The following is a 13,827-nucleotide window of genomic DNA, read 5'->3' as shown; positions in this document are numbered from 1 at the left end:
TCCCCAGCTGGCAAAATCCTTCTCTAGCTCACCACCTGGAGCTGTGCCTGGCACATCGGAGGCACTCAGGAACTCTGGGGGAAATGTATGCATTACAGCATCAGTGTCTCTCACTTTTTGGTGCTGTTTCTCATAGGAAAATAGTTGAAAAAGAGAAAAGCAAGCAGTCTCGTCGTATCCTGGAGCTCACCTGCTGTGCTCAGTGCCTAAACTCCATGTCGCTGGTAAGTCGGTCTTTGCTGCGGTCTGTTGGTGGGTACGGCGTTGGGTGCAGGCGGGGAGGTGGGATGGTGGGGATGACAGAGGGGCCACAGGGAGGAGGAACCCAAGGTCAGGGCTGTTTCCCTGAAGGATGTAGGCATTGGGTCCGTCTAGGTGTGGGACCACCAGGGGGATGTGGGAAAGTCTAAGAGGGTGCTGAGTTATTCAAGCCCCTGGGCCACTGTGGGCATCACCTGCCACAGCAAACCTGGGAAGATGACAAATCATAGCAGTCACTTTGGGGGGTGGTCCTGCGGATGAAATGGGGTCGCATTTGCCAGTGCATCGGCAGGGGCTGGCTGCATTGTCCTGCTCCAGAAATGGTGGCCGTGCTTGTTGTCATGGTACCTGCTCCGTAGACACCTGTTGGGGGTACGGAAGCTCTCACCCTTTGCTCCCCGCTCCAGACATACCGGAGAGTCAAGAACAGCCTGTCCGAACTCCTCCATTCCATCAACCTCTGGCAGAAGACGTTCAAGGTCATCAGAGGCAAGTTCGGCACCAGCGTCCTCTCCTATTTCAACTTTCTGAGATGGCTTTTGAAGTTCAACGTTCTCGCGTTCGTTGTGACCTTCAGTTTCATCATAATCCCTCAGTTAACCGTGGCCCCAAAGAACCACCTCCAATTCACTGGACTGGAATTTGTAACCGGGGCGGTAAGTGCTCCACCCGTCACCCCCCGCACCCAGACATCACACCTGAGACCCGGGGACGCACCTGCCCTGCACCCTTCCAGGCCACTCGTTTTGCCTGGAAGTCAACAGATGGGGAAAGTGGGTGTTTAAATTGTTTTCCTTTTCTCCCTCAAAGTAATATGTACACAACATAGTAGAATCTCTGCCTCCCAAGGAGACCAGGGTAACGGGTTTTGTTGTCCAGAATCCTCTTCTCCGCACATATGTGGACACATCATGTGTAGATAGATGCATTTTTTTTTTGTTTGTTTTAACAAAAGATGAATTGGGAGTTCCTGTCATGGCTCAGTGGTTAACGAATCCGACTGGGAATCATGAGGCTTTGGGTTCCATCTCTGACCTCGTTCAGTGGGTAAAGGATCCAGCATTGCTGTGAGCTGTAATGTAGGTCGCAGATGTGGCTTGGATCCTGCCGCTGGCGTCAACCAGCGGCCACAGCCCTATTTGACCCCTGGCCTGGGAACCTCCATATGCCTCAGGTGTGGCCCTAGAAAAGGCAAAAAGGCAAAAAGACAAAAAAAAAAAAAAAAGATGAATTAACAAAAGAAGACTTGCTTTCTTGCACCTAATATGTGGTGGGACATCTCATATTAATGTTCATCTACCTTTCTTTCTTTCTTCCTTTCTTTTTGCTGTGCCCAAGGAATGCAGAAGTTCCTGGCCAGGGATCAAACCTATACCACAGGCTGCAGTCAAAGTTAAGATTCCCCCAGGGAGTTCCCTTTGTGGCTCAATGGGTTAGGAACCTGACCAGTATCCATGAGGATGAGGGTTTGATCCTTGGCCTCATTCAGTGGGTTAAGCTCCAGCATTCCTGCAAACTTCAGTGTACGTCAATGCAGCTCAGATCCTGTATTGCTGCAGCTGTGGAGTAGGCAGGATCAAACCCAAGTCCTCATGGATATTAGTCAGATTCATTTCTGCTGAGCCACAATGGGAAGTCCTTTCATAGCTTCTTGTTCAGACCAAGATCCAAGCAAAGACCACACTCTCTGTTGTTTTTCTCTGAAGCCTATTCATCTAGAACAGTCCCCCCAATCCCTGCCCCCTTGTGTCTTTTTGGCCATGCCCACAGCATGCAGATGTTCCTAGGCTAGGGATCAAACCCCCACCAGAGCAGTGACCCACGACACAGCAGATCCTTAACCACTAGGCCACCAGGGAACTCCCTGCCCCCTTTTATCAGTGAGCCCTTTAAAGAAAGAGTCTCTGGAGTTCCCATCGTGGCTCAGTGGTTAATGAACCTGACTAGTATCCATGAGGATGAGGGTTCGATCCCTGGCCTCACTCAGTGAGTTAAGGATCCAGCATTGCTGTGAGCTGTGGTGTAGGTAGCAGACAAGGCTTGGATCTGGCGTTGCTGTGGTTGTGGTGTAGGCCGGCAGCTATGGCTCCAATTGGAGCCCTCGTCTGGGAAGCTCCATATGCCTTGGGTGTGGCCCTAAAAAGACAAAAAAAAAAAAGTGGTAACACACTGACGGGTGCAAGCTTCTCACACACAGAAGAGGTCAGTTGTGCTGACCACACTCATTCACTGTTTCTCCAGAGATCCACCTGACTGGGTATATTGTCCTTTTCAGGGTTATTTTAGCGACACAGTGATGTACTATGGCTTTTACACCAATTCGACCATCCGGCACGGGGACGGCGGGGCCTCCTACAACATGCAGCTGGCCTACATCTTCACCATCGGAGCGTATTTGGTCACCTGCTTTTTCAGTTTGCTGTTCAGGTGTGGAATGTCTGCATTTTCGGGTTCTAAGCGCTTTTCAGCTTTAGGCAACATTTAAGAGATTCAAGAGAATCAAGAGTTACAAGGGAATCCATTGCTCTACCATGTCAGCTTTCTGCTGCTGATCTTTCCTTGTCCTGGGGCGTAAAGTATACATTTGGATAGAGGCAGAGAGGTTTTCACGTGCCTTCAAAGACACTGGTCAGTCTGAAAATAAGGATGCAATGACTCAAGCCATTTTTTGTTTATTTGTTTCTTTTCTGGTTTTTGTTTTTTTCACAGCATATGGAAGATCCCAGGCCAGGGGTCAAATTGAAACTGCAGCTGTGGCCTATGCTACAGCCATGGCAACACCAGATCCTTAGCCCACTGAGCAAGACCAGGGATCGAACCCACGTCCTCGCAGAGACAACGCCGTGTCCTTAACCTGCTGAGCCACAACAGGAACTCCATGACTCAAGAAGTTTTGATGGACAATTGTGGATTGATAGTTATCCAGAAGGATGTATGGATGTTCTATCTCTGTATTGGTTTATGAAGTCTTTGTAACAAAGGGCCACAGACTGGGTGGCTTAAACAACAGAAATTTATTTTCTTAAATTCCAGAGGCTAGAAGTCCAAGTTCAAGGTGGCAGTGGGATTGGTTTCTCCTGTGGCCTCTCTCCTTGGCTTGCAGACAGCCAGCCACCTTCTCACTGTGTCCTCATGTGATCTGCCCTCAGTGCATGTCTGAATCCTAATTTTTTCTTCTTATAAGGACACCGGTCATATTGGATTAGAACCCACCTGTATGACCTCACTTTAGTCTAATTACCTCTGTAAAAACACTATCTTCAAATACAGTCACTCTCTTGGGTATTATGGGCTAGGACTTCAGCATATTAATTTTTAGGGGATACAGTGCAGCTTATAACAACCTCACTGCCAGCATGATAATCCAAAATAAAACACGATCTTGTTTTGCCCTGTCAAACTGGGAACGGTTTCCTAAGCTGCTCTTACTAGGTGGTGGCAAATTTTGGAAAGGTAATGTCCAGCTTTTTTTTTTTTTTTCTTTTTATGGCTGCACCTGCAGCATATGGAAATTCCCGGGCTAGGGGTCTAATTGGAGCTGCAGGCCTACGCCACAGCCACGGCAACGCTGGATCCTTAACCCAAGGAGCATCGTCTCTTGCATCCTTATGGAGACTATGTTGGGTTCTTTTTTTTTTTTTTTTTTTCTGTCTTTTTGCCTTTTCTAGGGCTGTAACTGTGGCATATGGAGGTTCCCAGGCTAAGGGTCTAATCAGAGCTGTAGCCGTTGGCCTATGTCAGAGCCACAGCAATGCTGGATCCTTAGCCCACTGAGCAAGGCCAGGGATCGAACACGCAACCTCATGGTTCCTAGTCAGATTTGTTAACCACTGAGCCACGACAGGAACTCCATATCTTGGGTTCTTAACTCACTGAGCCATAATGGGAGCTCTGGAACTGTCCATTTGACTCGGCATTTTTAATGTGCCAGACTTAGTGCTAAGAGCTTCCTGGGCTGGATTTCATTGTCTCCTGCTGACATCTCCAGGATAATAATAGCTGCCTTTCTTGCATGCTTACAGCTCTAAGAGTGACACTGATTCTTATGGTGGGCTGAATAATGCCCCCCACTTTTCAAAGATGTCCACATCCTACCCTCCAGGACCTGTGAAAAGGTTACCTTATCTGGCAGAAGGGATTTTGCAGATGTGGCTTGGAGCTATTGTTGCTGTGGCTGTGGTGCAGGCCTCAGCTACAGCTCCAATTCGACCCTTAGCCCAAGAACTTCCATATGCCACCAGTGTGGCCATAAAAAAATAAACAAACAGACAAAAAAAAAAGACTAAATACATGCTGTTAAGCAAGTAAGTTTGGGGCAATTAATTATAGAGGCAAAAGGAAACGACTACAACTCTAATAGTAACTCTGTGTGGTGTGAACTGCTATTATCCCCATTATGTAGATGTGGAAACTGAGGGTCAGAAGAGTTAAAATGACAAAATCCCCAGCTGGCAGTCTAGGGTTATAAAGTCAGATCCCAAAGCTGGTGATGGCTATGGTATGGGCTGTTGCAGAAGAACTTGGGGCTCGGTCTTCCGTGTTGTCTTCCACCATGAATGATGGGACTTTCCTTTGTTTTAATCTCTGCACCCCCAATGCCTGTCCTAATAACCCTTGGGTATTTTGGGTTTTGCCTTCCCTAGCATGGCCAGGTATTTCCGGAACAACTTCATAAACCCCCATGTTTACTCCCGAGGGATTGCTAAACTCATTTTTTGCTGGGATTTCACCGTTACGCATGAAAGTGCTGTAAAGCTGAAACAGAAGAATCTGAGCACTGAGATACAGGTAAGACAAGCTAGCTTTACACCCCTTCCCATGGCTGGTCTTCTTTCCTCTTTTATCATATCTGTGATTTTTTAAAAGCAATAGTTATTTTTTATTTCCCAGAAACAAAAACAAACCCCTGAAATTATGTAAATGCCTGTGCTGGTGATGATATAGGGAAATGGACATTTTCACACAACGTGACTTTGTAATTGATACAGGCTTGCCTTATAAAATAAAATTTTAAATAATTATTATTTAAAAAATAACAATTTTGGGAGTTCCTGTCGTGGCGCAGTGGTTAACGTATCCGACTAGGAACCATGAGGTTGCGGGTTCGGTCCCTGCCCTTGCTCAGTGGGTTAACGATCCGGCGTTGCCGTGAGCTGTGGTGTAGGTTGCAGATGCAGCTCGGATCCTGCGTTGCTGTGGCTCTGGTGTAGGCCAGTGGCTACACCTCCATATGCTGCGGGAGCAGCCCAAGAAATAGCAAAAAGACAAAAAAAAATAAATAATAACAATTTTGGAGTTCCCCATTGTGGCTCAGCAGAAACTAATCTGACTAGCATCCATGAGGACACAGGTTCGATCTCTGGCCTTGCTCAGTGGCTTAAGGATCTGGCATTGTCATGAGCTGCGGTGTAGGTCGAAGACTCGGCTTGGATCTGGCATTGCTGTGGCTGTGGTGTAGGCCGGCAGCCACAGCTCTGATTCAACCCTTAGCCTGGGAACCTCCGTATGCCATGGGTATGGTCCAAGCAGAATTTATAAACAAAGTGTTTTTTGGGTTTTTGTTGTTGTTGTTGTTGTTGTTGTTTCTTTTTTGGCTGCCCTGTGGCATGTGCAGTTCCCAGGCCAAGGATCAGATCCAAGCTGCAGTTGGATCCTTAACCCCCTGTGCGGGGTCAGGGATCAAATCTCCATCCCAGTGCTGCAAAGATGCTGCTACTCCATAGCATCACATTGGGAACTCCAAATGAAGGGGTTTTGACAAGAGGGTTGCAGAGGGTTTCTTTCTTTCTTCCTTTTTTTTTTAAGGGCTGCACGTGTGGCATATGGACGTTCCCAGGCTAGGGGTCCAATTGGAGCTGTAGCCACCAGCCTACACCACAGCCACAGCAACACAGGATCTGAGCCACATCTGCAACCTACACCACAGCTCACGGCAACACTGGATCCTTAACCCACTGAGCGAGGCCAGGGATCAAACCCCACCTCCTCATGGATACTAGTTGGGTTCATTTCCTCTGAGCCACAACGAGAACTCCTGCAGAGGGTTCCTTTGGCAGAGGGATCCCTGGTGTAGACACCCCGCCTCATTCTAAAAGAAGCTTCTGTGGCCTCAAGGTGCTTTTCCTGATCACGGTCCCAATCCCTGTTCCTCTGAGATGGAAAAGGTGTTTAATGAAGTGATGGGGGTTTTTGCCCATTTGAGATTTTCCCACAAGTCTCCTAATTTGAGTCCATCATGCACCTCCTCCTCTCTCTACCCTGTGGATCTGGGGTGGGTTTGTGTTTCTGGGAGCAGCAAGACCTGGGGGTGGGAGGGGGGGGTCTTTGCTAACAGTGGAGGGGGGGTCTGTGGGTGAACTCGACTTCCTTGTGTTTACAGGAGAACCTGTCAGAAATCCGCCAGGAGAATGTCAAGTTAACATTCAAACAGCAGTTGGTCCACTTCTCTGCCCACCTGGCAGCCTGGGTTGTGTCTACGGGAGTGGCCATTGCCTGCTGTGTGGCTGTTTATTACCTGGCTGAGAATAACTCAGAGGTAAGCAGAGAGGCAGGAGCTCCAGGGTCCAGAGGGCAGAAGAATAAGGGAAGGGAGGGCGTGGTGGAGAAGGAGGGTGGCAGAGAGCCCACCCCTCCAACCGGGTGGCCAGTAGCATCAGCACAAGTCTGCGAAAAAGTGCAGAATCCTGGGTCCCTTCTTTGGCCCAAGGGCTCAGCATCTATAGCATAAAAATATCTGCAGGTGATGTATGTGCAACGCCCAGAGTGGGAGGGTCGGGGCTAGTGGAGAGAGGGGAGGACCTGAGATGGGCCTTGGACTTGGGATCAGGTTCTGATTTCTTCCTCTCTGAGTCTATCCCTAATGCCTCTCATAGCCGCTGGTAATGAGCAGACACTCAATAAGTACTGCGAACTGAGGGAGTTTGGCAAAAGATTTATTTTTCCAAGTCCCAGATTCCTTACCTGTAACCAGGAGTATCGGGCTTTGTAAGCATGCAGTTAGGACAAGAGAAAAGTTATGTGGAGAGTCTATTTAGTGCATGGTCCTGTGGTGAGCAAGGAATATCAGCTTTTTCTTTTAATTATATGAACTCTGTGACTAATTAGCTAGGTGGGTGAAGTACTGTTTTTCTGTAGGTTTCACCTTTCTCTGATGGAAAAGGGGGCTAATTGAGGCTCATTTTGCCACCCTCTAGAGTTGTTACGCGGGTTGGTCAGATTGTGTGACTTTCTTTACGGGTCCCCCACACTCTCAGGATAAAATCCATCCTCCAGGGATTTGGTCTCCATCCCCTAATTTGGTCTCCAGTCTTACAATGTCTATAAGCATCTGGTTCCAGGCCTCGAGGACAGCATTGTAATCCAGGTTACTCTCATCCAAAGATGCAGCCAGAAGTGCAAGGGGTGCTTTCAAAACCATCTGGAGGTAGATGAGGGTGGGGCCAGGCCCCCGGGGGAGGAGAACAGGGAATTGTCAGACATCCGATAAACCCACTGGATTGGCCCATCCCCCGAGGGCACCTGGCTGAGGGGCAGCCCAGGCTTCACTCCAGCCAAATGTCAGAGTGGCATCCCCGTGAAGGCAGGGACACCTCTCTGGGTTCTCATACAAAGATGGGGCACCGGCTAGCAGAGGCTCCCCTTCCCTCTCATTCAGCACCAAGGACAGGGAAAGCCTGGTGAAATGAACAAGGGCACATGGGAGAAAGGAGGAGAGACTCTCAGTGCTTCAGTAGCTTTGGAGCTCAAGCGTTTGCTCCAAAGGCTGGGAGCCCATTCTGGTGTCCCCAGACCTCTTGGTAAGGAAAGTCAGGTCGCAGCGTGGCTGCTGGAACTCAGGTCCCTGAGTCTGATAGACAGGGGTGACCCTAGGCTAGGGGCAAATGTGCTCCTTCCTACATGGGTGACCCCGGGCAAGCATCTTCACCTCTCTGAGCCTCAGGCCATCCATCAGTCAGGTCTATGAATATTCCCTGCTGGGCTGTAGTGAGAATTAAAGCAGCCTTGTGGGGGATTCTCAGCCCAGGGTAAGTGCTCAATAAATGGCATCTTAAGAGCTAATCTCAGAGGAGCCACTCCTGGGGTTTTCCCATCATGGAGGGTCTTCTGAGTCACGCAAAGAGGGGTCCAAGGTAGAGTTGGCATCTTTTTTTAAAACTTCTTTTTGTTGTTTTGCTTTTTTAGGGCCACACCTGTGGCCTATGGAAGTTCCCAGGGTAGGGGTTGAATCAGAACTACAGCTACTGACCTACGCCACAGCCACTAGGAATCCGAGCCATGCCTGTAACCTATACCACACCTCATGGCAACACCGGGTCCTTAACCCACTGAGTGGGGCCAGGGATCGAACCCGTGTCCTCATGGATGCTAGTCAGGTTCGTTTTCACTGAGCCACAATGAGAATTCCTAGATTCGGCATCTTGATTCTCTCTCTCCATCCCCTGCAGTTCCTGGCGAACCACAGGGACCCCGGGGCGGTGCTGTTACTGCCTTTTGTTGTGTCCTGCATCAACTTGGCTGTGCCTCGGTTCTACTCCATGTTCAGGCTGGTGGAGCATTATGAGATGCCAAGGCACGAAGTCTACAGCCTCCTGATCCGGTAGGTGTGGCTGTCACTCTCGGCACCAGCCTCCATTTTCATGCAGGGAAATGGGACGGGTGCCAGAAAGGGTCATGCCCAAGTATCAAAGTTCTGTTTCCCAGAAAGAATTTCAAGAGTAAAATATGTTTATATGGTGTAGGTTAATAACTATAAAATCCAAAGAGCTCTGAGGAAATACAGTTATTGAGTACATCTACCTTTTTCTAAAGTAAGGGCTTATCTTTCCCAGTTGTTCCCAGTCTGAGGATTAACATAATCTCAGTTATGAGATGTTCAGATGGGCAGGTTGTGCACTGCACAAATGTTCTTGGCTAGGGAGTCGTATGGGGACTGATGTTATCCAGTGTTCCCATAAGCCGAACTGTGAGTATGAGTACCCACTGGATCAACCACATGGAACAGGTGCATTTTGGTAATTCAACCATTCAAACAGAAGTGGAAGGAGTGCTTTTGCCAATTCGTTTTGATTCCTACAAAGGCAATGTATGTGCTAGAGGTGACCCTATAGTTTTTTGTTTGTTTTTGCTTTTTTTAGGGCCACACCTGCAGCATTTGGAAGTTCCCAGGCTAGGGGTCAAATGGGAGCTACAGCCTCCGGCCCACGACACAGCCACAGCCACAGCAGATCTGAGCTGCATCTGTGACCTACACCACAGCTCACAGCGATGCCAAATCCTTAACCCACTGAGCGAGGCCAGGGATCAAACCTGCATCCTCACAGAAACTAGTCAGATTCTTAATCCAGTGAGCCACAATGGGACCTCCAAGCTGTGTGATCTTGTACAAGTTATTTCATCTGAGTTTCGGTTTCCCCAGTGGTAAGATTGACATTAAGTGCTATCTACCTGATGATAGAGTTGTAAGGATTGGAATGATGCAATAAAGTCCTCACCACGTTTATGATCTCTGTTAGCATGAATAGTGATGAAGAGTGTGTATATTTACTACTATTACAGTGAGAAGTGAAATCACAAAGTTTGAAGCTGCCCAAAAGAGGGTGTATCAGTCAGAATAAATGAGGCTAAGCTGTGGTAACAAACAGCACCCCCCACATCTCAGTGGCTTAGAACACAGAGGTTCATTTCTTGTTCAGGCTACATGTCCTCTGTGGATTGGCAGGGCATTTTGCTCATGTTAACCACTCAGGAATCCTGGCTGAAATTGCAGGAACCATCGCAAATATTGCTGATTGTCATTCCAGGGAAAAGACAGTGATTCCAGAAGGGTCTCACTGGCATTCAAGTGCTCTAGCCTAAAAGGGACACACGTGATGCATATCACTTCCGTTCACAATTCATTGGCAGAACAAGCCAGATGGCCCCACTCGACCATGGAGGGGGCAGGAATTTCCATCCTACCATGTGCCCCCAAGAAAATATTAGCAGACAGCACTTGTGACTTCCATGGAGGGTAACGGTAATTGTTTTCTCTTTTGTTATTTAGGAACATCTTTCTGAAAATATCAATCATTGGAATTCTTTGTTACTATTGGCTGAACATCGTGGCCTTGGCTGGTGAAGAGGTGAGACTTCCATGCTGTTTTGCCTTAAGTTTGGTTTCTTAGCCTTTGATGAGAGAAGAAGTGAGTTTTTCAAGTTTCTCAAGAGTTCTTCTTATGATATTAGAACAGCTGTCATTTTCTTCTTCCATCCCTCCATCCGTCCATCCACCCGTCCCTCCCCCCTCCATCCTTCCCTCCTTCCCTCCATCCATTCATCCTTCCATTCCTCCATCCGTCCTTCCCTCCCTCCCTCCATCCATCCTTCTATCCCTCTGTCCCTCCATCCTTCCATCCACCTGTCCCTCCCTCTCTCCATCCATCCATCCATGCCTCCATCCATCCATCCATGCCTCCATCCATCCATCCTTGGCATGTGCACCTGAAATGTTCCTTTCCCATTCAGCCAAATCTAAAAGATCCCAATCCATCAGCTTGTAGCACTGGCTTCCTGCAGAGGTAACTGACCACTAGTTTCATAAACCAACTCCTTCAGCCTTCCAGTTTGTACTCGTCTGCTAAACCCCTAGGCCATTTTCTTCATCGAGTGGATATCGGTTTCTTATAAGGTTCATAAGCAAAAAGAGGGGAAGTATCATTAGCCATCGACACTTCTTGCCCTCTTTGGTTGAGAAATGGGATCCAGAGGGCATAGGCCAGAGAAGAAAAGCAGAGAGGTAGGGGGAGGGCAAGTTTGGGTTCATAGGGAGGGCAAGCCCGAATAGGGGAAGAAGGAGCGTGGAAAGAGAATAAACACTCTTAGAAACAAACTCAGCCTAAGGGTGCGTTTCTGCTGAGAGTGAGTCTGCTTTTCAGGGCCACAAAGACTCCTGGGCAAATGAAGCCACCAGCCACATCCTCATGAGTGCAGGGAGCCAAGAACGGGTGGGAACTGAGAGGAGGCAACAGCCTCTTCCCACACCCCAACTCTTGTTTGCCTTCCAGTGTTGGGAAACCCTCATTGGCCAGGAAATCTACCGGCTCCTTCTGATGGATTTTGTGTTCTCTTTAGCTGATTCCTTGCTGGGGGAGTTCCTGAGGAGGTAAATATCGGTCTGTCTTAAGCAATTTGTACCTGACTTTGTAACCAGAGCCACAGCCTCAGCCGAGCAGGAAGTCTGGGTCCCTTATGTACATTGTTCTAAGTCTGCCTCTTGTCCTTTGGGATAGTGTTTTCTTCTGAATTAATTGTAGTGTCACCTTGATAGGACAGTCCTGTTGTCACAGTTCATTTAGCTCAGCTGGCTCTTTAAAACCTTCTTCCGAAAAAGAAAATTCTAGAAATTCAACGCAGAAATGGAGTCATTTGAAATCTTACCCACCATGGATAATTTTAATATGTATATGTATATTCTTCCATATTTTTCTATGAATCTACTGCTTTGTGGATATGTATGTACTCCTTAATTTTTCAAGACCAAGTGAGGTCACACTGCAGAACCACTGTGGAGTTTGTTCTTACTGATGTTATCACGAATCACTATGACTTGGCATCTTTCCATGCTTGTACCTATAGATTTATCTCATTTTTTGGCCTTTTTTTAAGGCCACTCCTGTGACATATGGAGGTTCCCAGGCCAGAGGTGGAATCGGAGCTGCAGCTGCTGGCCTACACCACAGCCACAGCAACACGGGATCCAAGCCGCATCTGCAACCTATGCAAGAGCTTGCAACAATGTTGGATCGATCCTTCACCCACTGAGTGAGCCCGGGGGCCAAACCCTCATCTTCATGGACACTATGTCACCTTCTTCACCTGCTGAGCCACAACGGGAACTCCCCAAATTCACTTTTTTTTTTTTTTTGGTCTTTTTAGGGCTGCACCTGAGGCATATGGACATTCCCAAGTTAGGGGTCGAATTGGAGCTGTGGCCACTGACCTACACCACAGCTACAGCAACGCCAGATCTTTAATCCACTGAGCGAGGCCAGGGATAGAACCTGCGTCCTCATGGATGCTATTCAGATTCATTTCCGCTGAGCCACGACGGGAATTCCTCCCCAAACTCACTTTTAGTCCAGCCTCTGTTCAGGGTCTGGGCATAAAGATGAGAAGTTGTTTTGTTTTTTTAACAGCAGTTTTTTATTGGCAACTCCTCTGTATGAAAAAAAAAAAAAAAAACCAAAAGTGGTCTCAAATTTCTTCAGAATAAATGGAGATTTAGTTTTCCTCCTTGTGGGTTTAGGAAACAGGGAAACACCATGAATTCAATAACAGTAACCAAAAGTTGAAAAAAATTTCAGTTTATTTGTGTTGAAAGGCCCTGAGTTTGTCTAGTCTCTGGGAAAAAGAGCTTTAACAAGTAAAAAGTGGTGTAAACAAGACAACAGGTGAGATCATTTAAATAATATTGCATTTAAATAATACCCATTATTAATTAATAAATAATTATATATTGAAATAATAGGTGGGATAATTTAAATAATGTTCTCTAGAATTTTTATGAACCACTTTAGCAATACCTCCACTCAAGTGTGTTGTGTTAGTTCCATTTTTCCTCAATTTCTCAATTACTTCTTTGAAATCATGTTTATGGTTGGAACTTTTCAAAACTTGCAAGGGGGAGTTCCCATCGTGGCTGAGCGATAATGAATCTGACTAGTAACCATGAGGACGAGGGATCCATCCCTGGCCTCACTCAGTGGGTTAAGGATCCAGTATTGCCGTGAGTTGTGGTGTAGGTCACAGATGAGGCTCGGATCCCACAGTGTAGCTGTGGCTGTGGGGTAGGCTGGCAGCTACAGCTCCAATTGGACCCTTCGCTTGGGAACTCCCATATGCTGCAGGTGCAGCCCTAAAAAGCAAAACAAAAGAAAACAAAATTTTGCAAGGGAACTTATGTGACTTTATTCCAAACTGGTGGGGGATCTCCTCTGTCAATTGTGGGGGAACCTTGGAAGGAGGGAATTGATGGTTTGGTTATTCAACTCATTACACTTTCACAGAATCATTGGGACGCGGTTTATCAGAAGTCTCGGCTTACAGGAGTTTGACATTGCCAGGAATGTCCTGGAACTGATCTACGCACAGACTCTGGTGTGGTAAGGTTTTGTTTGGTTTTGGTTTTTTTCCTCCATTTTTTAAAGTTTTATTGAAGCATAGTTGATTTACAATGCTGTGTTCTGCGGTACATTTTGAAAATATTTGGTTTGCCCAGTGGTTCCCACCTGACAGTGGGCTCAAGAGTTTCAGGGGCAACACTTAGAATCTATTGCTTTTCAAAGCTGCCCAGGTGATACCCAATCCGGCCAGTCTGAGAACTAGGAAATCATGTCCCAGACTATTCTTTTCCTTTATAAGGATTTCAGCCAAGAATCAACATTAAGCAGGAGTCCCAAGCTGGAGGACCCCAGGCTGTATCCAGCCTGAAAGTGTGTGTTGCTCGTCCGACACAGTGCCTTTTCTAAAAATTCACCACCAATATTTAAGAATCAAGAGACTGGGAGTTCAGCAGTAACAAACCGGACT

At 47.3% G+C, this 13,827-nt stretch overlaps 1 protein-coding gene across 10 annotated transcripts in view; it reads left to right on the top strand.

The window, feature by feature from the left end:
• TMC5 (transmembrane channel like 5) overlaps positions 1–13,827 on the top strand; it is a 77,104-nt gene that overhangs the window by 46,405 nt on the left and 16,872 nt on the right. For 9 of the 10 annotated variants that reach the window (XM_085017391.1, XM_013995619.3, XM_021086537.2 and 6 more), the window contains 9 exons: positions 137–224; positions 669–917; positions 2,537–2,688; positions 4,905–5,049; positions 6,641–6,796; positions 8,706–8,857; positions 10,304–10,382; positions 11,304–11,401; positions 13,305–13,400. In XM_085017391.1, the coding sequence (XP_084873517.1) occupies positions 137–224; positions 669–917; positions 2,537–2,688; positions 4,905–5,049; positions 6,641–6,796; positions 8,706–8,857; positions 10,304–10,382; positions 11,304–11,401; positions 13,305–13,400 (1,215 nt within the window). Of the gene's footprint in view, positions 1–136; positions 225–668; positions 918–2,536; positions 3,053–4,027; positions 4,542–4,904; positions 5,050–6,640; positions 6,797–8,705; positions 8,858–10,303; positions 10,383–11,303; positions 11,402–13,304; positions 13,401–13,827 lie in introns of those variants that run through there. The other variant, XR_014840623.1, reaches the window with a different exon arrangement.

This window comes from Sus scrofa, chromosome 3 (genome assembly GCF_054392235.1).
Source record: "Sus scrofa isolate SSC_HxYL_T2T_F1_AM1 chromosome 3, Sscrofa_HxYL_maternal_Yorkshire_Landrace_v2.0, whole genome shotgun sequence".
Taxonomy (NCBI): Eukaryota; Metazoa; Chordata; class Mammalia; order Artiodactyla; family Suidae; genus Sus; species Sus scrofa.
Note: the sequence above shows the minus strand (reverse complement) of the source record. Positions and strands in the feature narration are given on the sequence as shown.